The 24,147-nt window shown below is 40.2% G+C and overlaps 4 protein-coding genes across 8 annotated transcripts; 2 read left to right on the top strand and 2 right to left on the bottom strand.

Moving 5' to 3' along the window:
- Positions 1 to 1,901: 1,901 nt before the first annotated feature.
- Positions 1,902 to 10,433, bottom strand: ppih (peptidylprolyl isomerase H (cyclophilin H)). Its single transcript, XM_028410563.1, is given in 10 exon segments — positions 1,902 to 1,988; positions 2,543 to 2,583; positions 2,662 to 2,749; positions 2,826 to 2,918; positions 3,722 to 3,764; positions 3,864 to 3,908; positions 5,409 to 5,432; positions 5,568 to 5,632; positions 10,253 to 10,283; positions 10,285 to 10,433. Coding segments are annotated over 10 exon segments (531 nt in total). The 5' UTR covers positions 10,317 to 10,433; the 3' UTR covers positions 1,902 to 1,919.
- LOC114438915 (probable G-protein coupled receptor 160) lies at positions 6,777 to 9,526 on the top strand. Its single transcript, XM_075353411.1, is given in 3 exon segments — positions 6,777 to 7,101; positions 7,841 to 7,979; positions 7,981 to 9,526. Coding segments are annotated over 2 exon segments (1,083 nt in total). The 5' UTR covers positions 6,777 to 7,101; positions 7,841 to 7,893; the 3' UTR covers positions 8,978 to 9,526.
- A 798-nt stretch (positions 10,434 to 11,231) lies between the features above and the next one.
- On the bottom strand, positions 11,232 to 14,051 carry taf10 (TAF10 RNA polymerase II, TATA box binding protein (TBP)-associated factor). The gene is given in 8 exon segments (XM_028410720.1): positions 11,232 to 11,499; positions 11,501 to 11,542; positions 11,691 to 11,705; positions 11,707 to 11,806; positions 12,990 to 13,054; positions 13,169 to 13,326; positions 13,675 to 13,738; positions 13,740 to 14,051. Coding segments are annotated over 8 exon segments (561 nt in total). The 5' UTR covers positions 13,809 to 14,051; the 3' UTR covers positions 11,232 to 11,451.
- Positions 13,257 to 19,938, top strand: LOC114439010 (putative oxidoreductase YteT). 5 transcript variants are annotated; one of them, XM_028410716.1, is made up of 16 exons: positions 13,257 to 13,387; positions 14,409 to 14,676; positions 14,893 to 15,001; positions 15,225 to 15,309; positions 15,397 to 15,470; positions 15,551 to 15,610; positions 15,689 to 15,796; positions 15,918 to 15,974; positions 16,068 to 16,198; positions 16,373 to 16,427; positions 16,761 to 16,853; positions 16,945 to 17,079; positions 17,256 to 17,357; positions 17,457 to 17,618; positions 17,761 to 17,905; positions 19,853 to 19,938. In XM_028410716.1, the coding sequence occupies exons 2-15, from the start codon at positions 14,663 to 14,665 to the stop codon at positions 17,887 to 17,889; spliced, it is 1,314 nt and encodes a 437-aa protein (XP_028266517.1). In that variant the 5' UTR covers positions 13,257 to 13,387; positions 14,409 to 14,662; the 3' UTR covers positions 17,890 to 17,905; positions 19,853 to 19,938. The 5 variants fall into 5 exon arrangements, with proteins under 5 accessions (XP_028266517.1, XP_028266519.1, XP_028266518.1 ...); XM_028410718.1 differs by lacking the exon at positions 19,853 to 19,938 and having other exon boundaries at positions 14,871 to 15,001; positions 17,761 to 18,589; XM_028410717.1 differs by lacking the exon at positions 19,853 to 19,938 and having other exon boundaries at positions 14,883 to 15,001; positions 17,761 to 18,589.
- Positions 19,939 to 24,147: the final 4,209 nt, after the last annotated feature.

A 24,147-nucleotide genomic window follows, 5' to 3' on the forward strand; every position in this document is an offset into this window, starting at 1 on the left:
TAATTCAATACATTAATATTATTACCAAATGACATAATAATCCGTTTGGACATTTGGGTAATGTTATTAATTTTTATAATGTTTTTAATGGTGAAACCAGGTTTTTTTGTTGACTACTTGGTGAACACCTGTCACAAAAAAATAAAAAATAGCACTTTAAATTTTAACTTATTACAGTCACATCTCTGCTGTTGAATAGATATTTTCATGTTGCTGACGTTGAATGAAAATCACCACTGACAAAATACAAATTCCTATAGACAGAGCAAACACTAGTCCAGTCCCATGTGCAGAGTGCACTGCAGCGGAAAATTGTTGATGCATAAACGAAATAATGGAAAGAATCAGGCAACGTCAATGTTTTATTCATAACACACAGTTTCAATACATTGTTAGATGTTGCAGTGGTGGATCATGACAGATCACTGTGAGGGGCAAGTTCTCACCAGAGCTATAACATCTATCCTCCATAATATCATGAATCCCCTCTGATTGGTTAACAGCTTCTCCACCTTATATTATCCTGCACAATTAAGTGGTTAAATGCAGTCATCCTCCAGTGTGAATTCATGAAACTCACAGTACAGAGCAGACAGAACCCAGACTGAGTGTGAGACAACCCCACCTCAGCCCCCCCTCCATCCATTGTCATGTTAATGCTCCACTGGCACTGTTTACGAGCACTGGCCGATGTGTGAAGAGTTTGCTGTCAATGGCCAAGCTCCGTTCTCCCACACACAAAGATGGGCTTTAGCATTGACCCCCAGAAAGCCTCCCTATGGAGAGAACTCCCCCTCGAAAAATGGAAAAAAGCCCTTCTTCCTGCCTCCATAAGAACAGAGCTTCCATCTGAAAGGACTCTTTTATGCAAAGGGAACGATGTCCAAGGCAAAAGAGTGAGAACAGGGGGTGGGGGGAGGGGTCTGACAGCTTGGATTTGTAAAGATGGCTGGGACAGAAGAGGTAGCCGTAAGTTCAGCAGAGGATTGCTTTGGCACTGGGTAGTGTGCCTTGGAGGACTCTCGTGCCTTTCACTGTATAGTGTTTCCCTCATTTGCTCCACAGCCATGAGGTGGAGATTAATTATTACCCACTATTATCTCTAAGAACAAGTTACCTCTGTATGTGTCTTTTCTTATCAAGATAAATATCAGCGCCCTTCATTCAAGATGTTCAAAGATTTGTGTTTAAGTCAGCAAGGGGAAAAATAGCTTTCAACAGCGAACAGAATGATGGGTACACAATGTTCTTTACAGCCTCTGTTGTAAAAAATATATAAAATGTATCTAAAAAATGAAATGAAATTTTTTCAAATACTATATCAATCATAGGAAAAAACTTTTTTTAAATATATGTTCATTTTAATTTGGTCGCAGAATAACCAGATGCCAGCATGTTGATAATTGTTTAGTAGTTTTTAACATGTAATTTCAATTAAACATATATAAATCACTGCAATTTTTTACATTAATAATATAAGGAGATTATGTAAAACATGCTTATTATTATTAAAACTTTTCATTCATTTATTTATCTGATTGTTCTTGTTTTTCTTACACAACATTGTGTTGATTGCACTTTATGGTCCAAATTAGTATAGGTACTATTGTGGATTTAAAAAAAAGATACAACAACCACGTATACAAATGTAAAAGCAATTTAAAAAAATGATTTATTGATCATAAATGATACAGCGACAGCCAATCGATTCAGTTCTCAGGTTTTACGGTTGGATTTATAGAGTAAAAACAGGGCAAAATATTCTTACAGCTAAATATTAAACACATGCTGTCGACATTTTCATGGGAGAAAATAGAAATACAAAAGAAAATACGAGTGAATGTCTGATGAGAGGTCTTAATTGATAAGACATTACTGAATGTGTACAGCGGTGGCTTTTGTTTTGTTTTGGAGCTGGATCACATCTCTCCACACTGTGCGATGAGGATGGGGAGTTTTGGCTTGTTGTTGGGTCCTGTAGGAACATTCTGTAGAAAGAAAGGGTTAAAAGCATCAAATCTGTTATTATACATCTCTGACCCACTTCCTGCAAACTATTCTAAATGACTTTGGTCAACTTTCAGGTTTCTTTCTCAACCAATTAGTGGAAGATCTTCCTCAAAATGTCTCCCCCTTAGAACAATGTTTATTAAAAACTTCCAACCTTTGCAGGACAAATGTGTTTCTGCTATGACTTTTTTGCCAGATATAGTCTACCAAATACCCACTGGCCCCCCTCCCATACAGAAATTGATCTTGCAGCTGCCCCAAATCAGAGGAAGTGTATCAGTCTTGTAACTCACTTACAACTCACTTATTGTACATAAGTCATGGCAGACGCTACATGTAATTGTAATACTGGCCTCCTCTCTACTGGCCAACTCTAAATCTGCAAGTAACAAAAATCCATGACGAATCTTAAGGATTTATGCACAAAATCAACACACTGAATGCTTGTTTTACACACGAGGCTTTACAGATGTCTCTAAAGGTCCGTTCAACAAATTTGACATTAAAACAAATATATTAAGATCACTTTTACCTCAATTTTTCTCATTATTAGCAAGCCATCCACCACTTTTCCTGTAAAAGACATGAATAAGACCATTATCTCTAGCTCTAAATAAATATGAATGTGCAATCAATGTTAGATTTACTCACCAAAAACAACATGCTTCCCATCTAACCAGTCACATTTAGTGCAGGTGATGAAAAACTGGCAACCGTTTGTCCCTGGACCGCTGTTTGCCTGCATGAGATACATATGGGTTAGAGTTATTTCACTTTAAATGCATCCTGAGTGGGTTTATGATTTAAACACATACCATAGAAAGAAGGCCAGGAGCAGAGTGCTTAATTCGGAAGTTTTCATCTGCAAATGGACCTCTGTAGATGCTGCAGACCCCAGTTCCATCACCCTTTACAAAAGCAAAAGAAGAACACCTCTATACAATGAGAAGGTAAAATACGCTGTTATTCAGTGCACAGCCACCAGAGGGAGAAGTAGGTCAATCCACCTTCATTCATTAAGGTGTTAAGAGAAGGTCACCAGAGTGATGCTTGAAAGAAGTGGCGACAAGGTGGTGTTCACCACTGTGCTACATCATTCACCAATGTGTTTACAAGGTGGTGACGAGTGCACAGTTATTAATTATCAGGAGGAGGAGGCAGCAACCAGCAACCAGTCTGTTTTTCAGAATTCTTATGTGGTTTAGCACTCAGTGCAGATAAATTCATTATAGTGGGACTGACCCACTTCTTTTTTAGTGGGTGAGTACCTGCTAGTAGTCCCTCAGCACTCTTTCCTACCTGACCACTCCTTAATCACATTTGAATGTATCCTTCCTGACTATACAGCGCATGCAAAAAGATCTATTACATCAAACGTCTATCCGATGTAAGCAAATTCATGAGTCAATCCCATCACTACTGCCTGTAGTGCCATAAAATAATAGTACAACAGAGGGTAGTGCGTGTATCCTAACTTTGAAACAAGACTGTGATAGATGGAAATGAAGTGGTATTTCTCTAAATTATCCAATGTCTCTGTGTCTTTAAAAGGTCTTATACAAATAAACATAGTTTAAAAAGTTTTAAAAAGTTTAAAGACTTTTACTTTCCGTAATTAGGATTAAGATTAAAGGTATTCTTAATCTTAATTCTCAGTTAGCTTTGTTTCCCTGCAGACAGACACAGGCTGTGCATGTGTAGCTATACTTACATTTACAAAGTCCCCTCCTTGGATCATGAAGTCTTTGATCACCCTGCCAATAAACATGAATACCCATCAATACTTAACTACAGGGAAATGATACATGAACAATTCTGTGTTACACTGTGTTACCAGGAATCAGACTGCGTACCTGTGGAATGTGCAGCCTTTGAAACCGATCGGCACGCCATCCCTCCTGTTGGAGAAAGGAATCGTTAAATGTTAAATGATGAGCTTCACCAACCTGTTTATATAAAAAGCAAGTTTGTCTATTTGTAGTTTGATCGGTATTCTTTTATTAAGTACGGTAATAAAACAGGTTGGCTGCATTTAGCTTCACTCTTTTAGATGCACAGTGCAACAAGCTAAATAATGGCGTTTCTTTGAATCTTGCTTCTCTCTAGGCACCTTCCCTTGTCCTGGTTCTTTGTCATGCATATGCACAAACAGACAACTGTTTCTGTAGGTACGAAGCCAACAGAAACCCATCGTGTAGATTTCTCTTAGATCAACTGATACCTGCTGATGAAACTATTTTTGTTTCTTAAGTCTTGCATGACCTTCAATCAATGGAGCCAAAGCCAAGCTAACCCACTGATGGTTTAAAGGCTTTAATTTGAAAACAGATGTATCATGCTAAAGAATGTTTAATTAAAATTAATTTAAATTCTGATTGGTGCGTCTCCTGGTGTGAACCAAGCCGACGGTTGCCCTACACTTAAAAAAAAAAAAAAATCCTCCACTAAGGTCACACAAATGTGTGTGAAGGTAATTTCTTATCTTTTCTTTTTTTTTTTAAATTCATGCCAAGTCCTTCCTGTCACAGTGACCATAAAAACTGGCATATGACCAGTTTGTGATATGAACTGTTTAACAGTTGCAACCTGTTATCTTAAAACCCAGTTTAGTCAAGATCCACGTCTGCGGACTCTGTTTGAGGTTGATTCTGTGTTCATGTAATAATGGAAAATAACAAATAATAATGCATATGGTGGCTGCATCTGCATCTATATTACAAAAAACTACATCGCCTAAACAGCAAACATTGAGCAGCAGAAGGTGTCATCACCTGGCTCAACTTGATTTCCTTTTGGGAACCAATAAAGTCCTCTTTACTTATCTAATTATTCAATGTCAGAGCTCAGTATTACAGTAATTACCCTGTAATGCTGGAGTAAAGCCAGGTGCTGAGAAGAACGCAGCTTGTCTGGATAACAGAAGAGCTAGGTTTACACAGCAACAACACAACGCTACTGAGCAATGTAGTTAAACTAGTATGACAACACTGGTTCCTTCTCTTTATGAACAGCTTCCATGGTGTTGAATGTGTTGAATGTGTCATTGGCTATCTAAAGTATAGGGGCTTCAGTTGAGCCAAAAGGTTATTTTAAATGACATGATACTGAATTGGAACTTTACATTTCAAGCTCGGGTTACAGGACTCACAGATCCACAGCATCACTGTGTATACTGAAGACTCTGGTTTTGTTAATATATATATATTTTGTTTAAATAAGAACATTGTAGTATATGTACACACACACATAACAACAAACTGTTGTTGCATCATGCATGTCTGTATGTTGGAGCACTTGTGTGTTTACTCACTTGACTTTATTTACGTGGTTAGATAAGAGTTACATGAATGAATGGAAAATGAATGAGTAGATTCATTTCGTGTCATTTGCTGCCTTACCTGAACTCTCCGGTGCAGAACTGCCTATAAAAAAATGAAAAATTAAAGTTTATGAAACAATATCCATACTATAAGAATGATTGTGCACAAATTGGTACAATAACAAAGCTTAAAAGATGTATTGAAACACTTTCAATGTGATGCAGACCTGCTCCTCACCTGAAATTTTCCGCTGTCTTTGGAACCACATCAGCAAACAGCTCGACCTTCATCCGTCCCACATCCTGCAAGAAACATGTCAAAACACAACACGCACAAAAAAAAAATCATCACATGAGCCAAAAGAGGACACACAGAGTGGTTTCAGCTCTAGAAATACATGAATGAATAAAGCTGGACCTGTTAGCCTGAAGCTACATGACACTGACAACTGGACTAACCGGTTACACTGACATGTAAATGTCCATCTCCTCTACTGAATACATTTATGACCTTGCAAACAATGACATGTTATCTTATTTCTTTCGGTTCTCTGTTGACTTTGCTGTAAGTGTGAAGCAGACCGTGTCTAACTGTGGCAGCTCCACTGACTAATGGTCAAAGCACGAGTGATAAAAAAAAGATGTATATGATAAGCATTCACTGAATGCACGTCTCCCCGCCCATGCACCCCAATAACACAGAGATGCATGCAAATGGCTGAATCTATTACAACACTGCATTGTGCCTGCATGTGTGATACAAACAGACTGCTAGTGTACAGAGAGTAGTCTGTCCTCATGACGTCACGGCAATATGAAAACAGCCACTCTGCTGCTCAGACAATGCATTGTGGCTTTCAGGCAGAAATATGAAAGCAAAGGTCATGTGTGTTGAAACTGACATCAACCACAGACATATCTGGCTGGAGTCTGATACGTGGTAGAGAGGATAACAACAGGTAAGAGAGCTTTTAACATTAAATCCATGTTGTAGAGTCTGGCATTTTGAACAAAATGCCCTGTGAACTGCTTTTGTTAGGAATTCCATGAACACAAATTCTGAGTTTTAGTTTGTTCTTTCGTTAAACAGAAAAAAGGTATCAATTACACTAACTGGGTCACTTAATAATGCTAAAAGGTTCACACTCTAAGAAGCGTGCCAGCAGCTTCTTTCTTCCCCACACTTATTTTAGGTCTTCCTTTGTTTTTCTTTTTTATTTTAGGTCTTCCTGACCCATGCTAACTTTCACACTGAGTGCAAACAGGTGCACAAAGCAAACACAGAGTCAAGACAACAAGGAACAGTAGTACCATGGTTTGTCAAAATAAACTTCACAGAAAAGGACAGCCGAGTAGCCAGGTTAGTTTCTTAGAAGCAACCTTAGACCTCCAACATTCGCCATCCTAGTTCCTAGTTTTCCAGTGTAACTCTGCCATGGACAAAAACCCTGCTAAAGGGTGTGGTTACAGTGAAAAGGTATTGTTGGCTGACGCCTTTTTAATCTTTTGGGTTGCAAGTTACAGGCCACTTATATCTGGAGGCAGGCACCCATATGTCAGAAAACAAACAGGTTTCCTTTGAAGACACAGAAGGTGTGTCCCATCGAATGTGTGTGTTCACAATGGTGAGGTGGAGCCACGGAGGGAAAGGTTTAAACAGGGAACTGTTTTACATTCGCAGCTTAAACCATGCAGAGCCTCTAACCTGCAGTGACAACAGCACCTGAGTCTCTTCTGAAACTCACTGGACTGGGACCCTTCCAGGCAGAGAGGTATGCACGATATTTTACTTAAGTTGCAGATTTTTTTTTTTATTGAATGTCATTTGAAGAGAAAACACTGTACTCATCTGTGTTTAAGATAAAATCAAACACTTTAAAGTGATTACAATCTACAGAGCGACAACTGTGCCAACCTCTCTGCACGGTCAAGGTATTTTTTAATTAGTATGTTTAATCATATCACTTAATTATTAATTATTCTAAGAAATGGCGTTAAAACATAATCAAGTCTACAAATGCTCCCTGAGAAGGAGCAACACAAAACGGATATTTTGAATTTAATTAGTCAACAGCTGCCACTGAAACTAAACATGCTGTGTCATCTGGCAATAATAAGAAGGTGGGGGTAGAAGGGTGTCAGTTATGCAGCTCTCTGTCCAACCTTTGATTTGAAGTTGTTTATTATTCTAGAATGAAATACTGTATCATTGACAGATGGGGCTCTCCACTGCGCAGTAAGCATTTTTATGAGGAAGTTATTTGTTTCAAATGCACCACAGTGCTCAAACTAAACAAGCTACAAACGTTCCTAATGTTGCAGTTTAAAAAAAAGTTTAATTTCAACGTAAAACGTTTTAATATCACAGTCACCGACTTAGTAAGAGCTGATCAGAAGCATCAGTAGCTGGGTGGCCAACTCTCACTTCAACGGCTCTTCAACTGATTTTCCTATCAAGCATCTTGCTATTTGCATTTTCAGACTTCTAAAATTGTATTGTGTCTTTCACAGAATTTCCTGGAACACAGTAGTGGTACTGACTGACCGTTGCCGCGGTAGCATAGATGCAGACAGAGTCACTGCCAAACCACGCTGTCGAAATGCTGGCCGTCATACAATGGAATGGGGCGTCAGACACGACCACAGACAACTGGGAAGTATCTTTTACTTTTGCTTGTCAAGTGGGGACTGGACGCGGTGGTCTTTCACCTATGCTGTATGCTGAAACCGTTCACCTCCTTTATGAGCATGTGCAGCCTGTCCATTACAGTGGTTGACACTGTGATGGCGTTTTTAATGGCGACTACATGGTATCTTGGTCCTGAAAGCTCTTTTGCATCACCTTGCTTCCTTTTGGCTCATGGCTCAGCAGCATACGGAGCCCTGCCGCTGCCCATGATGTGCCTGGGTTTACTGGACTACTGTTTGGAAGATACCTCTTTCGGCAAATGCAGAACCTCCTGCAAAGTCCTCAGGAATGTGGTTTTGACCCTGCTGGTGTGGACAATTGCTGTCATTTACTCCTATGTCTCTGCCAATTCAGAGTTGATGGAACTGGATTATATGACAGGGATTAAAGCTCAGGTGTGTGAGGTAAAGGAGTCCGCACTGGTTATCTACTTCGTTTTGATCCTATTCTCTGCAGTTCTTTTTACAATGCTGCCATTTTGGTCAAGCGTTCCCCAATGGAAGAAGGAGGCCGACAGGATATCAGAAGCCAGGGAAGAACAAGAGTTCAAAAGGAGCGATTTGTTCACTGCTGTTCCCGGCATGGAGACGGAAAGAGTCAAGAACTGGCAGGAGGAGACTGACCAGCCACCTCCACCTCTGTGGTTCAGCCTGATTCTAGGCTTTAGCTTACTGTGGATGCCTTATCTTCTCGTGTCTATGGTGTGCCTTCTCTTCTTCTGTGGAGTACCTGCTTACATCTCTATTAACCTCTTGTGGTTGGAGTGCACAAACAGCCTACTGGTAGGTGTGGTGTTCTGGGTGAAGAGCAGCAAAGCAGGGCCATACAGCCATCTACCAGACAATGTGTGTTTATGGCACGTTTACTGGCATTTGAGCCAAGGAAGCCAACAGATGCTGCTCCCTATAGCCGTGTTTAACCCATCGAAAGCAAAGAGAAACTCTCTGCTCTACGTGTAAGGAATGCTGAAAGTTATAACAACAAAAGACCTGTTAGAGATGACTTGTGGCTAAAAGAATCTAGACAAGGAAATGCATCTCTCACTTTTCCAGCCGCACATGAAGGAACGCACAGGGGCAAAAAAATGCTTCAAATTTCATCATCTTGTAATCACAAAAATATCATTTATCGATATATAGTATCATACAATCTAAGCTCATTTTAGAGTAGTAAAATGCAGTGGTTCTAGTTTTAGGTTGTTGTTTTTTTACTTTTCTTATGTTCATACATTTGTTTACAACAAATATCCTGAAACATGTTGCTTTGTTTTTTTCTTTTACTCTTTTGTTTAGAAAGACTTAATCCTGATCTATGAGCTGTGTTGAGTAATCTAAGAGTTTCGAAGGTAATTCTAGACCTTGAGAACAATTGTGTAATCCGAGTAAAAGGTTTCACAGCAATCACTCTGGTTCTTGGTATTTGTTCTCAGATTATTTGTAAAGTCAATAATAAACTTTGAAGATAATCCTAAAAGTGTTCAGAAAAATAAAACATATGCAACAACTGGATTATTACTGTCTCCTCTTGGATGCTTGTAAACACTGCATCGATGCTGAAGCAGGATATCTATTGAATGAATGAATAATTCTGCATTTGTATTAAAATGACAAGATCCATCTACAGTTTAAGGACCCAGCACCCCTGTTAATCTCATCAATGATGGGAAACGTCTGGAGAAGAAATCTGAGGTAAGCTCCTATGGATAATAATTGAGTCTACACCCCTGCCAACCCAAAGGCCATCACAGCCCAGACTGTTATAAATGGCTTAGCTAGTACAGCAAAAAAAACACTGCTAGCCAGAACCAACATCAGACTACACACTGTACTTATATAAACACATAGCGACTGAATGAACATAGCAACAAGTCTTCTAGTGTGGAGACTAATAGACACACTTGTTCAAACAAAGTTTGAACGTCAGTTTGAGAGGAAACCACAGCGTGCCTGGAGTCAAGGGCGCTTTCATTCAGACACAATTTAATGTGCTTTTTTATGGTGATTTCATAATCAAAATGGTAATGCAGGCAGCTCATTAAAAATATTAAACAGTGCATCAGTCCGTCATTTTTATATTTACGCATGAGCATAACGTTTCAAACGCCGCCAGCGTAGCTTACCGCGGTTCACAACTTTTAAACCAAAACGTGACAATACGCTGAGCTTGGTAAAGAGGCGGTAACGCTAGCTGGAGACAGCAGTCGGTGTTAGCATCATTTCTTTGGTCCCACTCACCTGCCTCCCGATGGTAATGGCGAAGAAAACACCGGTTGCTGGGGTTTGAGGGTTGAACAGACATTGTGGAGTTTATGCTCGCTTTGTAAGACTAAAACACTGGCAGTTTGACACAGAGTCATTTGAACATCCAGCATATGCGCTGTTTAGAACCTACGGTGGCCGACGAGGCACATACTACGGCCTGCCTTTGGGGACAAAATACTGTAGTTCCGTCGCAGGAAAGCGCGATCGTAAAATGACATAATTTTACCAGGCTGCTCCCTCTGGTGGCGTTAGTGCAACATAACAACTATTATCCAGTCATAACGAAGTCATCAAGTTGAAATCATTCATTTTCTAAGCGATTTATAAACTGTTTGCTTGTATTTACTAGTTGTTAGTGAGGTACAAGGAACATCTAAATGTGTTGTAAATTTCTAAATTGTTTTTTTACTATGGATACTAAAGGGTCAGAGCGCCTGCCAGCATTTCAATGCTTTCACTTTTCAGATTTGGCCCTCCTGTTGCATATGTTTACAACCATTTATACTAACCTGGCATTAGATTCCATTAGCACTTTCCAAACTTATACTTATGGACCATTTGGGCGATTGCAATATTAAGTGGGTAAATAATGTTTACATTTCATAATAAGCAAATTCAATGTTTCATAAGATTTCATATAATCCTCATTATGTATGTGTCATGTGCTACAATTTTTTTTTAATTTGGGTAGCATTAGCGCAGGCACTTAATCCTATGAAAACAGAAAAAACATGGGAAGATGGAGCTTTTTCAAAAAAACATGTGAAATCAAACCAATTGGCTGTATGATGGTGATGGACTCCAACATGTTTAGAACAGCCTGAGTCAGGACAATCACATTGACCAAAAAGAGAAACATGAATCGCAAACTTCAATCACAGAGACCTAAAGATAAAAGCTACTACTTGAACAAATATGTCCCTAAACCTAATCCCAAAAAAACATCTCAAGGTTTTTGTTAGTGGTTTTATTTTCACAAAAAAGTCACAATTTGACAAAATGCAAAGATAGCTCAACAAAAAACAAAACTGCAGTGTGACTACAAAGATTTGCCCAAGCTGCAGTAAATCATGGTCAAAAAACAGTTAGCAAAATGTGTTAATAGACTCTACTGTGGGTCAGCATGGGATAATTACCAGCAAAAGCAAAATGTACAAGAAAGAAAAACAACTTTATGTAAAGTAATAAGGTTTCTTGACATTTACGCCATATTCTGAGAGGGGCAGGAGTCAGGTCCTCCATAGTTAGAGTGTACTTCTTGTCCTATACATAGAGAAGAAAAAAATAGAAAACCATAAATATTATGATAAAGGGTCTTCAACAGATAAAAAAAAACCATCCTCCTGTTGTTGTTTGAGTTTAACAGCACAAACAGCATCTATATAAATGTTTAAATTTGCTAAACACTCACCTTTGTCTTACTTCTTGGAGCTGCCTGAGGCGGTGCCCTTCATTTTGCAGTACTGCAGCGCATCATTTGCAATGGTCTGAGATAAACTTCTGAGAAGCAGCGAGATCAGGCGAATTCTGCAGAACAAGAGAACCATCAATGGTGGTTTTCCCTAGTCATTCACAATAATTACAAGATCAACTAGAAAAGGGCATTTTCTGAAGAAAATGCAAGTTGATTGCTACAGCTGAAGCGTTGCTTTGAACACTGATGTGAAGGATTGCTGGAGAATCAGAGCAATCCAGAGCCTTGTATGCCTCTGTGTGTCAGCCTGTCCACCATGGTGATAGAGCAGCATCTAATGAGCATTCATTTTAAAGACTAAAATGGAGTCTGTAGCTTGAAATTTGTAGGAGGAGATACATTTGACAGATGACAACCGAAATTGCTTAATATTCGAAAAACTACAATTTCTTGAAAAAAAAAACTGAAGGGTGACCCGGAATGTCCTCTGTGAGATGAACATTTTGATAGTTGAATGGCTGAAATTGGTTAATGTATGCTGAAGATATGCTGCGCCAAAAAACTTACGGAAGAATAAAAAAGAAGAAGAAAAGAGGGTGAAGAACAAGAGTTTGATTGTCTAGCAATGGCAATCAAACTAATAATAAAGGTCTGTGCTTTAAAAACTGAAACCAAGATTATAATTCTGAAAGATATGGCAATTTAGTTCACAAATCTCTATTAAATATCGATTATTATCTACTATAGTTGTGACCATAATGATCATAGGGCATGTCGTTCTGTTTCTGAATAAACACCTCACTGAAATATACATACTCTGTGGGCCACAATAATAAAAGGCAGAAGTTTGCTCACTGTCTGTACTAAGTGTATCTGTGTGTCTATCTCAATTTGTGGGCAGGGCTGAACTATGTATACTTGCATAAAAGAGAGGTCCTCTTTTATGCAAGCAGCAGACAGGATGACTCAGGCCTTCGGCATTAAGATGTAATGCAGCACTGCAGCACCACCCCTCAGGGCAGAGCTGAGGTATGGGTGTGTTCACTTACGGTATGTTGCAGAACCTTATCCTAGTGTAAAACAATATTAGTCACTCCCTTTGTTCTCAATCCTTCCTATCATTGATTCATTAGCTTCACTACCATTGTCTCCCCTGTTGAGGCAGAGCTAAGTTTAAATTCATTAAATTCACAAAAGATAACCAAGAGGTCATGCAATGCAGTGCATCATTCACTCTGTTACTTGGCAGCCATGACTAACTAGCATTTTGTAACAGCCTGCACCTCATGCACTTACATTCTTGGATCAGAAGCCTCAAACCCAGCTCGATTGAGGTAGTAGCCTGTAACTGCATCGGGAATCTGAAAAAAAAAATCAAAACAACTTAATTTAATATCAGCCACTTAAGATGCATGTACACACGAATGTGCGGCCTTTTTGACATTGTTAATCACGTGGTGTGCTGATGGACTTACTGTCGGGGTGTACTCTTCCAGCTGCATGAGGAAATCAGCCAGGGGTGTGGCAGTTACAGCAGGTTTTACATCTCCATTAGTGATACCAGCGGGAACATAGACACCATTGGCAACAGACGCATCCGATGATGGTGTTACCACAGCTGCTGAGGTTGACGCTGGAATAGAGATTACACAAATTAGCAATATACATGTACATATTTACTTATTGACAAAGAGGTAAATATGTTCTGATAGTTTTGAGAATTTTAACAGCTGTGTATGAGGTGTATTAATATTGTGATGCATGCAAAATCTTCCAATTTCTCACCCCACATAAGGCAAATAATACACAAGCTACGTCTAGACCACGTAATAATAATAGTAATACTCTAGGGAATACTGCGACTAAACCGATGCCATTGTTATGACCTGTATGTGAGTCTTATCAACGTTCAGCAACGACTGCCCGACAGGAATGCAGCATATGCGGCCGTAAACAGTACACCAGAGACACAATACATTACCATTACTCGTGACCGGAGGGATGCTGCTGACGTTGGTCGTTGCATTATCATTTGCGATGCAATTAACTCGAAGCTGAAGACGTCGTAGATGAAACTCCTGTTGTGACGGACTGATTCAAGTTGTCTATATTCATGTTGATGTTAGCTAACTTTAGCTAGCTAGCTAGTTTGCACAGAAGGCGTCCAAATAAATCTTAAATTACGATTTCTTACTATACAGGTAATATGACCAGGCTTTTACAAAACGTTATGCTGCAGTGCAAAGCTACGTTCCACACAGAGAAGGTTAAAACGGCGAAATCTAGCTAGATGTACAATTGTTTAGAGCTATCGGGCAACAGAAGGCTGAGCTCATGCTAGTGATTACGCGTCACGTGACACAGGGTCGGATCTGACGTAGGTAACAAAAAATTTCCCATCTCAGTTGCGTTTGAGTTAATGATGATAATAATATTCTTGACATTGTCGTTTGATTAACGCGAAGTTTTGTTATTGTGTTATCACACATGTACCTAACTTTAACATTGTAACAAGGGTTTATTAGCTGCGTTAAAGCCCTTTTGTTGTGATACCCAAACCAATGAGGTTTATTAAATCCGTGAGAGAAGCCACAATCATCTGACGGCGACGGGCCTACAGTATAAATGTTTTAAATATACTAAACGTGTTTTATGGCATCAAATAACTATAACCGAGATGACTGAGTTCGTATTCTTCTTTCATTTTTCATCAAGGTACGATTCCTGAAGGTAGAAGGTGGAGTTTACGAGGCGCCGGGGTACGCAGCATACGGATGTGGTGCGCGCTGCAGGGGGCGCCAGAGGCCACTCTCGGTCTTCTTCGTGGTAAATATTATTCTGAGTACGACGAAGTGATCCAAGGCTTTTGTAGTCGCTGTCTCAGCGGACCTGTCTGGACTTTGATGTGTTTGTAGTCGTGTCCAGACAAAATTAGATCAACGCGGAAGACAGAAGGCCGTGACAGTCGTATGGGACAAAATAGGTACAAATAGGTTTGTTTTAACGTGTACTTAATGATTAAGCAACACATTTTGATAAGCTGCCTTCAACAATAATTCACATAGAGATGTTAATTGTTAACATCCACATTAAAAGAGATAGAGAAGCTCAAAGATAATATCTCATAGCAAATGTACAGCGATTATACAGATGGTTCATTCATATACAGTCTAACAGGCGTGTTTACAGTGTGTCAAAGTTCACAGGCTGGCAGAATGACTTCTCCTGTCCGCGTCATCGTGGTGGGAGCAGGTTGTCGAGGGGAGATCTACTCCAACTTTGCGTCCATTCATCCTGAGCGTATGAAGGTGAGGACAGGGAGCTCTGAGGCTGATGTTAGGTGTGAGGCATAAAAACATACATGCAAAGTGGCACCATAAATCTCACCCAATGATCCAGACATGCAGTGAATTTAACTGTTCACTTTTAACACATTTAATAAAAGCTGTTTTTATTTATATTTCCTACTGTATTGCTTCTCTGTAATAAATGTTGTAATGTCTGACAGATGACCCACGTTGACCTTTTCAGGTTGTCGCAGTGGCCGATCCGCGAAAATTTGCTCGTACCAAACTTCAAAAACAACACAAAATCTTGGATGATAATGTGTTTGAAGGTGAGTATCAACAAAACAAAGTGTATTTAATTGTTTGCAATTATTCGTTCTGCACATATCAAACCCTTTTAGTTTATTGTTAAACAGACTGGCACAGTGTGATCGAAAGAGACAAGTTTACAGATGCTGTGCTGATTTGCACTCCAGACCACCTTCATAAGGTAACCTATACACATGTCACACCAAACTATGTTTGGACACGTTGTTTGGACGTCACAGTAAAATAGTTTTTGTTCCCCAGGAGCCTGCTGTGGCCTTTGCAAGGAAGGGCTACCATGTTCTCCTGGAGAAGCCCATGGCAGTAAGTGTTTTGTAAACAACAATACATATGGGCTCAGTAAAACTTTGATATGACGTTAATGTGTCCGCATAAATCTAGACGACAGCGGACGATTGTAGAGCGATCGTGGAGGCTTGCACTCAGAGCGGCGTGATGCTGTCGGTGGGTCACGTTCTCCGTTATGATCCAGTCATCGACAAGATAAAGGTGAAGATTTTAATTAGTGTCTTAATTACACCAACAGAAGCTGATGTGAAATCTAGCCTTTCTATAGTTTCAGTAGAATGTTGTTTACTGTCTAAAACATAAAGGACTGATCTTTTTTCAGGAGCTCATAGATGCAGGAGTTGTAGGTGATGTCATCCATATTCAGCACCTTGAGCCGGTAAGAATACATTTGTTGTATATTATATACATACAGATGATGTGTCATGCATGATGAAGGTAAGATTTATTCAGACATTTTTGTTTGTTTCAGGTTGGGTATTACCACTTTGCCCACTCTTTTGTTCGAGGAAACTGGAGAAATGAAGCAGAGAGTTCTTTCGCTCTTCTGGCTAAATCGTGTCACGACATCGACCTGATACATCACTGGGCTGGAGCCCGCAGGTGAGCCATCAGACAGCAGTCAATGATAAACTGATGTTCACAAGTCAGGTGTTATTGTCTCCCTAAAAATGTGCACCGGGTTGGTGGGTCAGCTAATGTTTGGTGGATAGTTGTCTATTCGTTTAGTTTTTTTTTCCAAGATAAATCATTAACACGGTGGTTTGTAATTGGCAGGTGTGTCAAAGTGTCATCGTTTGGATCCGTCAGCCACTTCACAAAAGAAAACAAAGTAGGAGTTCAGTTCAGTCTTTATTTTACACATGGAAGCTTCTTAGAATCGTTTGCCAGTACTGGGCAGCTTATGAAATATGAAAGAAATGGTCAAATGACCTTGAAACAACAATGTTTTGTCCTGGAAAGGGGATCTGTCTACAGGCGGAAAGAAGTTGATCTGACAATTCTGTCAGAAACAAACAAACAGAGCGTTAGAAATCAATTAGAATACAGTGTTGTTATGACTTAATAACTTCTTTCATGTGATTTACATCTTTGACTGTATGTCTGCTAATTGAATTCAATGCATAAATGTGCATAAAATGTGACATTGCTGCTTGTTTTTCAGCCACCAGGTGCTGCAGACCGCTGCCTGGATTGTTCAATAGAAAAAGGCTGTCCGTACTCAGCATGCAAAATCTACCTGGACAGAGTCAAACAGGTAAACATAATGTCCACTATGAAGCTCTGTGAACATAAAAGCCTTATACATATATATATAGACGGATTGTGTTTGTGTGTATGTGTACTAGGGTAACGCCGGCTGGCCAGTGTCAGTCATATGCCCGAACTCATATCCAGACATTGAGTCAGTAACGGAGGCACTGAGGACCGGGCCCTACGGCCGCTGTGTGTATAACTGTGACAATGATGTCTGCAGCAACCAGGTTAGAAAAGACACTGACCCCTTCATGTCAGTGGCACGATGTACTTGGTTGAAACCATCAGGCCACGTGGAATATTGTTTTATACAAAAATTAAACATAATTTACTAGCACGTGAACACATAAGATCCTCATTCTGAGTTCCAAGCCTAACATGTTTGCTTGCTCTGTTTGTGCAGGTGGTTAACATGGAGTTTGAGGGAGGTCTAACAGCGGCTTTTACCATGGTGGCGTTCACAGAGGAAATCTGCAAGCGACGAACAACCGTCCACGGCAGCAAGGTGAGACTGTAAATAATGTGGACCATAGGGCATGAAGAGGGAAAAAATCTGTTTGTTGCCTGTCGGATCTAAACACTAACTCTCTGTGTATCTTCTCAGGGGGAGCTGTCATATAACGGCCATGAGATACACGTGTTTGACTTTCTGACGCAGAGATCCACAAAGCACACAGCGCACAGTGACGCTCACAGGCACTTTGGCCTGAGCGGACACGGCGGAGCAGACTACCACCTGATTGATGCCTTTGTTTCTGCAGTGGCTGTGAGTGCTTAATGCTATTTTCATTTTAGCAATTGATACTATCTATTGATATTTATGTATTTTCGGGATAAGGACAGATTGATTTATATGTATACCTGTATACGTCTGTGTGGCTAACCAGTTTGTGCTTTTGTGAGCACAGAACAACAATCCCTCCCTGATTCGCTCGGGTCCCGAGGAGACGCTGCTGAGCCATTTGCTGGTGTTTGAGGCTGAGCGTGCACGACTGGAGAGCCGGGTGGTGTACTGTGGTGACACCATCAAGAGTTAAGGAACTAGAAAACATTGTAAGCATCTTAGTTATTGTTCAGTTTATGGTAATACAGATAAAGATATGGCCAAATTTTATATTGTGTGCAATCATTTTCTAGTAATATACGGTTATAAGTCAGCATGTTACCATTGTTTAGCATTGAGTAGCATGTAAACCAGTTGATCTGTCTGTCTGAACACCTTTGTGTAATTCTCAGGGCTTAATCACAACAATGACTACTGAAGTACTGTATTACCAAGACTGAAATCTGAGGCTGCACTCACTGAGTTTAATAAACTTTGATTATTGTAAGTGCCACCAATGGGAACAACCCGTTATATTTATCTAAACAGCTGTAACGGTTCAATCTTCTGGTTGCTGTGTGCAGGAATGCCTCACACTCTCAGTAATGAGGGTTCATGGTCCACTTTGATCCTGTAATGAGCTAATTCATTAGCCAGCAGCCCATGTCTTTCCCTGTTCTTCCCACTAGGTGGAGCTGTAACAGTACAACACAAAGGAAAGTTAAGTTAGGATGTAGTTGAGCTTCATGAATGACCAAAGTATTTACACAAACTTTTCACTTGCTGCCTAATTTATCCCACCCACTAACAGGTGCCATGATGAAGTGTTATGAAGTGTTATGCCTGATTACCTGGTGTAATGTAATATATGTATACACACATTCTGCCATATATAAAGTGAGCATAAATACGTTTTTGCAGTCTAAAATCCTGATTTCAGAATTGCTGTTTACTTATGATGGCTCAGCACTGGTCATGATCATGGAGTCTAATTGCATTCTTTGTACACTAAAAATTTAATTAATCATTTTCTCATTTATTCCACTACAGGAAAGACTGCATGTTCTCTGTATTTAAATGAAGAAAATAAAATTGGCAATTGATCAACAAAATTAGTTTAAAATATCGTGCTACAAAGGTCAACTCAGGTGGTGGGCCTCATCCATTATCTTAAACTGTATGTACCATCCTCCCACTGCATTGTGGGTCATATTGGTTCACAATCAGGGGAAGCAGTTTTCCCATTTTAGCAGGAAATCACATTCATCTTAATTACCCTCTGAGCACAATAATGTCAACAGCAGCACAATGTTCCTGGACCTTGCAACACATCCAGGATGACTAATTGTGGAGTGTGTCCCACAGTCCATACTCCCAGATGGATCACAGTGCATTGATAATTGGACGGTCACAGTTAAAGGAGTACTGTGGTAAGAAGAAGGGCGTGTGAAGAGAAAAGTGATGAAATGACGACATGATTGAATCACAGAGGGAAACTTTGACCTGCTGCCAGGGCAGTGGTGTGAATTGACACTCCTTCACACATAGGCTCGTTTTCCATTCGATGTAATCTGCTTGAGTTATTCCTTGAAAAGAAGGACAAAACTATACTTTGACAGAATGAGGTCTATATTGATGAAAACATAAGTGATAGGAATGAACCAGTCTCAGCGGAGATGCACAGACACACACAGTACAGTGCCACATATCTCGGCAATGTGCTCAAGGAGACAAGTTTGCAAACTGAGTCAGCAGCTGTGTTTTTGAATGACTCAACCAGTCCACCACAGAGGCCTTTCGTTTCAGAGCCCTGCCCTCGTCCCTCCCTCACACAAAGGCATGCACTAACACAAGCCCTTACCTCACTGCAGCATCACTTCCTCCCTCTTTACAGAGGGCACGTCTGCAAATCTACCAAAGAAAGCAATTCAATTAAATGATGGCAGGGGGGTACTGTGTTGTTTTTTTTTTATAGTAATGATATGGACTGATGCAACACTGTGACGACTGAGGGGGTGTGGAGTTAATAATCCTTTGATCCTTCAGGTCGTTTACAGCATGAATCAGTCACGCTGCCTGGAAGAGACTCCTACGCCTGCTTTGAGTTCTCCTAAACTCTTACCTGTTTCTGCTCTGTACAGTCACATTTCACTGCATTTTTCTCCCTTACAAGACAGACAGGCATGGGTGAACAAGGAAGTGGAGGAGGAAGGCACAGAAGGGGAGCAATAAACTGTTAAACACGGTGCAGTCTGCCTCTGCCTGTGACTCAACAGGAAATGATGGAGCAAGAGTAGGTAAGGTGAAGAGAGGGGAGACGGGAGAAAAAAAGAAAGGCCGACTCAGTCATGCCTCAGGACTTCAAGCTATTCTGTGAGGAAAGACAAACTAAGTGAGGCTATATGCCACACTTCTGAGGAAATCTGTGGGCTTAAATGTTTCTGATTAAAATAAATAATCAGTAACCTTGGCTTGTTTCCCTCCTAAAGCTGACACTGCATGTCATGGTGTGATTCATGAAGACTTTAACCTCAGATCACACTGTGTAAAACACCAAATACTGACATATCTGCCTGTCTCATCCCTTTCTGTAAAGGGAAAAACACTCCTCAAACTTGTAACTTGATACTTTGATTGAAAGAATAAAGAGTGAAATAATCCGATTAGGACTATTTGCATTCACTTTAAAGCCTCCATTCTTCCCCATTTCAACTGAAACTCAGCTTCACAGAGCTGCGGAAGTGGTCCTGCTGGGCCGGCGGAACCTTCTGCCCACACTGAGGCCTAACATCACGGGCAGGGAAGCTGCCCAGGCCTCCAGTTCTGTATCCTGGGCAAAGAATTGCTCTTTTCATGCTCGCATCTCATTGAAGCTGTCACCATGAAATCAGATGTCACAGGGTTTAAATCACTTTAATCCCTGCCACTTCCTCTGTCACTGTGCCTGCCGACTCTTTTTTGTTTTTCTCAGCTGGTACCCTTTTTTCTACTGTGTGTTTGTTTGCATTTGTGTGTGTGTGTGTGTGTTTGGGATGCTGTTATTCATTTTGAATGCAGGACAGATTTCACAGAAACCTTTTTAATTTTGCTACTCGGAGCACTTCCTGAACTATCCAAACATCAGAGGTAGCACAAAGCATCATTCTTCAGCCTGTCCTCCTCTTCCTGGCTGCTGGCTCTTTGATAACTGAGCCGTCTCCTCACAAGATGAGGTCAAAGGCCGCGGTGAGAAGCCCACTCAGACATATGAGGAGTCTGATTCCTCCCTCACGCCTCCTCCAACTTGTCAAAGCCATCCGTGTGTCCGTTAAATTAAAAAAAAAGATTAAGCAGTGTGTGTGTGTTTCAAATTACTTTTCAGAAACACAGACACACTCATACACGCTGTACTGTAACACACCAAATATGTATATATTCCATGTAAGGTGTAGTGAGTGGTGATAAGATTCAAGATTCAGGTGATGACACACCCTGACAACGGATTGGAATGGTTTCTTTTCAGTGTTTTATTTGTTAATTTTTTTTGCTATTTTACAACCTCTGAATCTAATTTTCATGAACAAAAGCGCTACAATTAAAAGGAAGGTGAAACCCAAACACAGGACAGGTCGACCGTGACTTTGAAAACAGCAGCAGGCATGTCTGTCTGCAGTATGTGCTCTAATTACTAAAACATGTTTGTACACAGCTGGTTCCTCTATAAGAGAATTCCCTGTGCCACCATGTCAGCACATCAACCTACACAAATGTATTCACCATAAAAAACATGTGTTCACACCTACTTACTGCATTTCCTATTCCAGCTTCAGACATTGTTAAATGAGCGCTACAGAGACTTTTATCTTTTATTTTCAGGGGTGAGATTGAATTAATGAATAATTTAATATTTCTGTAGTTGTATTTTTTAAATCAGCTCTTCCATGGGATCGATTCTTGCATACATACTTGCATGTTCCTACTCCTCATCTAACTGATCTCTTTAGAAAACAGAAGTCCTCATATTAAATGTTGCAGCAGCTTTTTTTTCTTCCAGATGTGGAAGGTGGGCTTCTGACTGCACTGACAGCTGTGAGGGACGGAGGTCTCTCAGAGCAGGAAATGACTTGACCTCCTCCTGTGGGAGACTGGCCCACCCCAACAACAACCCCCACAGCTCTGAGCATCCTGGGTCACCACAAGAGCCCACAGAGGGCTGCAGAGCAACGGCAGAGCTGCTGGTACAAGTGGCAATAGTTTGGAATATGGTATGATCATCTCTAAACAAATGACACTACAAAGATTTAGGGGTAGTAGTAGTTTAAATGTGTGAATGTGTGGATTTACTGCCAATATATGAATCAATTGGACCCTAAAAACTTAAACAACTACTACTCTCTGATTTTTCAGTAGGAATATGAAACAAGTGACGTTCATGTCAGAAATGTTAGCATGTCTGCTAACTTAGACAAAATGCTATTTACCTAATGTAGTAAAATATTGAGTGAATAGCAGACCCCCTTAAATGTTTCACTCTTTGTTATATTGCAGCATTTGCTAAAATCATTTAAGTTCATTTTTTCCTCATTAATGTACACACAGCACCCCATACTGACAGAGAAACACAGGATTGTTGACATGTTTGCAGATGTATTAAAAAGAAAATGTGAAATTTGACATGGTCCTAAGTATCAGAGCCTTTGCTGTGACTCATATATTGAACTCAGGTGCGTCCATTTCTTCTGATCATCCTTCAGATGGTTCTACACCTTCATCTGAGTCCAGCTGTGTTTGATGATACTGATTGGACTTGATGAGGAAAGACACACACCTGTCTGTATAAGACCTCACAGCTCACAGTGCATGTTAGAGCACATGAGGATCATGAGGTCAAAGGAACTACCTGAGGAGCTCAGAGACAGAATTGTGGCACAGAGGCTGCACCTAAGGTTCCTAAGAGCACAGTGGCCTCCAAAATCCTTAAATGGAAGACGTTTGGAACGACCAGAACCCTTCCTAGAGCTGACCGTCCAGCCAAACTGCTATCGGAGGAGAAGAGCCTTGGTGAGAGAGGTAAAGAAGAACCCAAACATCCCTGTGGCTGAGCTCCAGAGATGCATGATGATGCCCACAAACAGTACTGCAACACAACAATGACTTAATAGCACCAGGTGTCACTGTCAACAAGGATTTCCTGGTTCTTACACTGAAAACCTTCAAAAAGCATCATTTGTTCAGTGCACTGTGACGCTGCATTGGAGTCACATGTGCTGCCAGTTCCCTTATTGCACAAGATGATACTGACCAAACTGCGTATCTGCTAAAAAGAATGAGCATTCCTTTAAGTAAACAATGTATGCTGGTGGGAGAGGGACGGTCAATGATTGCAGCAACTCCAGCACATTACATGATGTGGTGTATTTATTTTGTGGGCTTGTGGTTTATAGCGGGAATAGGCTATATACCAATCCGGCACGCCTTGGTCCACATATGACCCTATAAGGGTTTTATTGGTTTATTACAACAGTGGTGGAACAATAGTGAAGAAGGAAATGAGGTCACAGGGTCATTTGGCTTCTACTTTTATAATCATTTAAAAAAACTGTTAATGTGTCTTTGCCGGAGGATTTATTTGTATTGTTACCACAGTAAAAAGTTTAGGCAGTTTGGAAGACGACTGTGGGCTCAGTGTGGTCTGGAGCCATGTGGTAAAAATCAAGAATGGCCTACACACACACGGGATGGCCTTCAGAGCTGTCCCTCTGGCTCTCTGAGCGTGGGTGAAGACAAACACAGACAACATGACATGGGCATCGAAACAAAAGTCCTCATCCGTCCTGGACTACAGCTGACAATCTTGTTTTACTTTATCAGTTCTGTACCGGTGCCAAAATCCGCCCCAAACACTCCCACACAGGTCAGACCAAAACGGTTTACTGCTTTATGAAATGCAATTTTCCATATATGCTCATTAAGACAGTAAATGTTGTAAAGTGACAAATTTAGATTCTGCAGACAGTAAATCGGACTTTCTCATGTATAAATATCAACATAATATATAAAAGATGACTTCTGACTGTCTTTACATTGTTGCTGATAGATCAGATTTCTTTCCATTTCCATTTCCATTTTGTGGATTATATCCATATTAACTGTGAGATTTAAGGATTATTTGACATGAAAATATGCAACATATTCCATATTGATGATATATTGATGATGACCATCATAATGTGCTAAAACTGAATGTTTGAATATATAATAATATATATAATTGCACATATGTAGAAAATCAAGCAGTTTGACTTTTTAACTATAGTTATCGGTTAAAATGGTCAGAGTGTGTCATTGATGAGTTATTGGATATTGTCAAATGATGCGGTGTTTCATTTATTGCTGGGGGTTTCCCTTTAAGGCAGCCGTGGGTGGAGTTACGGTAACTTGTTGGATCCATTTATAAGGAGATGTGGAAAAGCGCGTCACTCTGACTAAATGA

Source organism: Parambassis ranga, chromosome 7 (genome assembly GCF_900634625.1).
Source record: "Parambassis ranga chromosome 7, fParRan2.1, whole genome shotgun sequence".
Taxonomy (NCBI): Eukaryota; Metazoa; Chordata; class Actinopteri; family Ambassidae; genus Parambassis; species Parambassis ranga.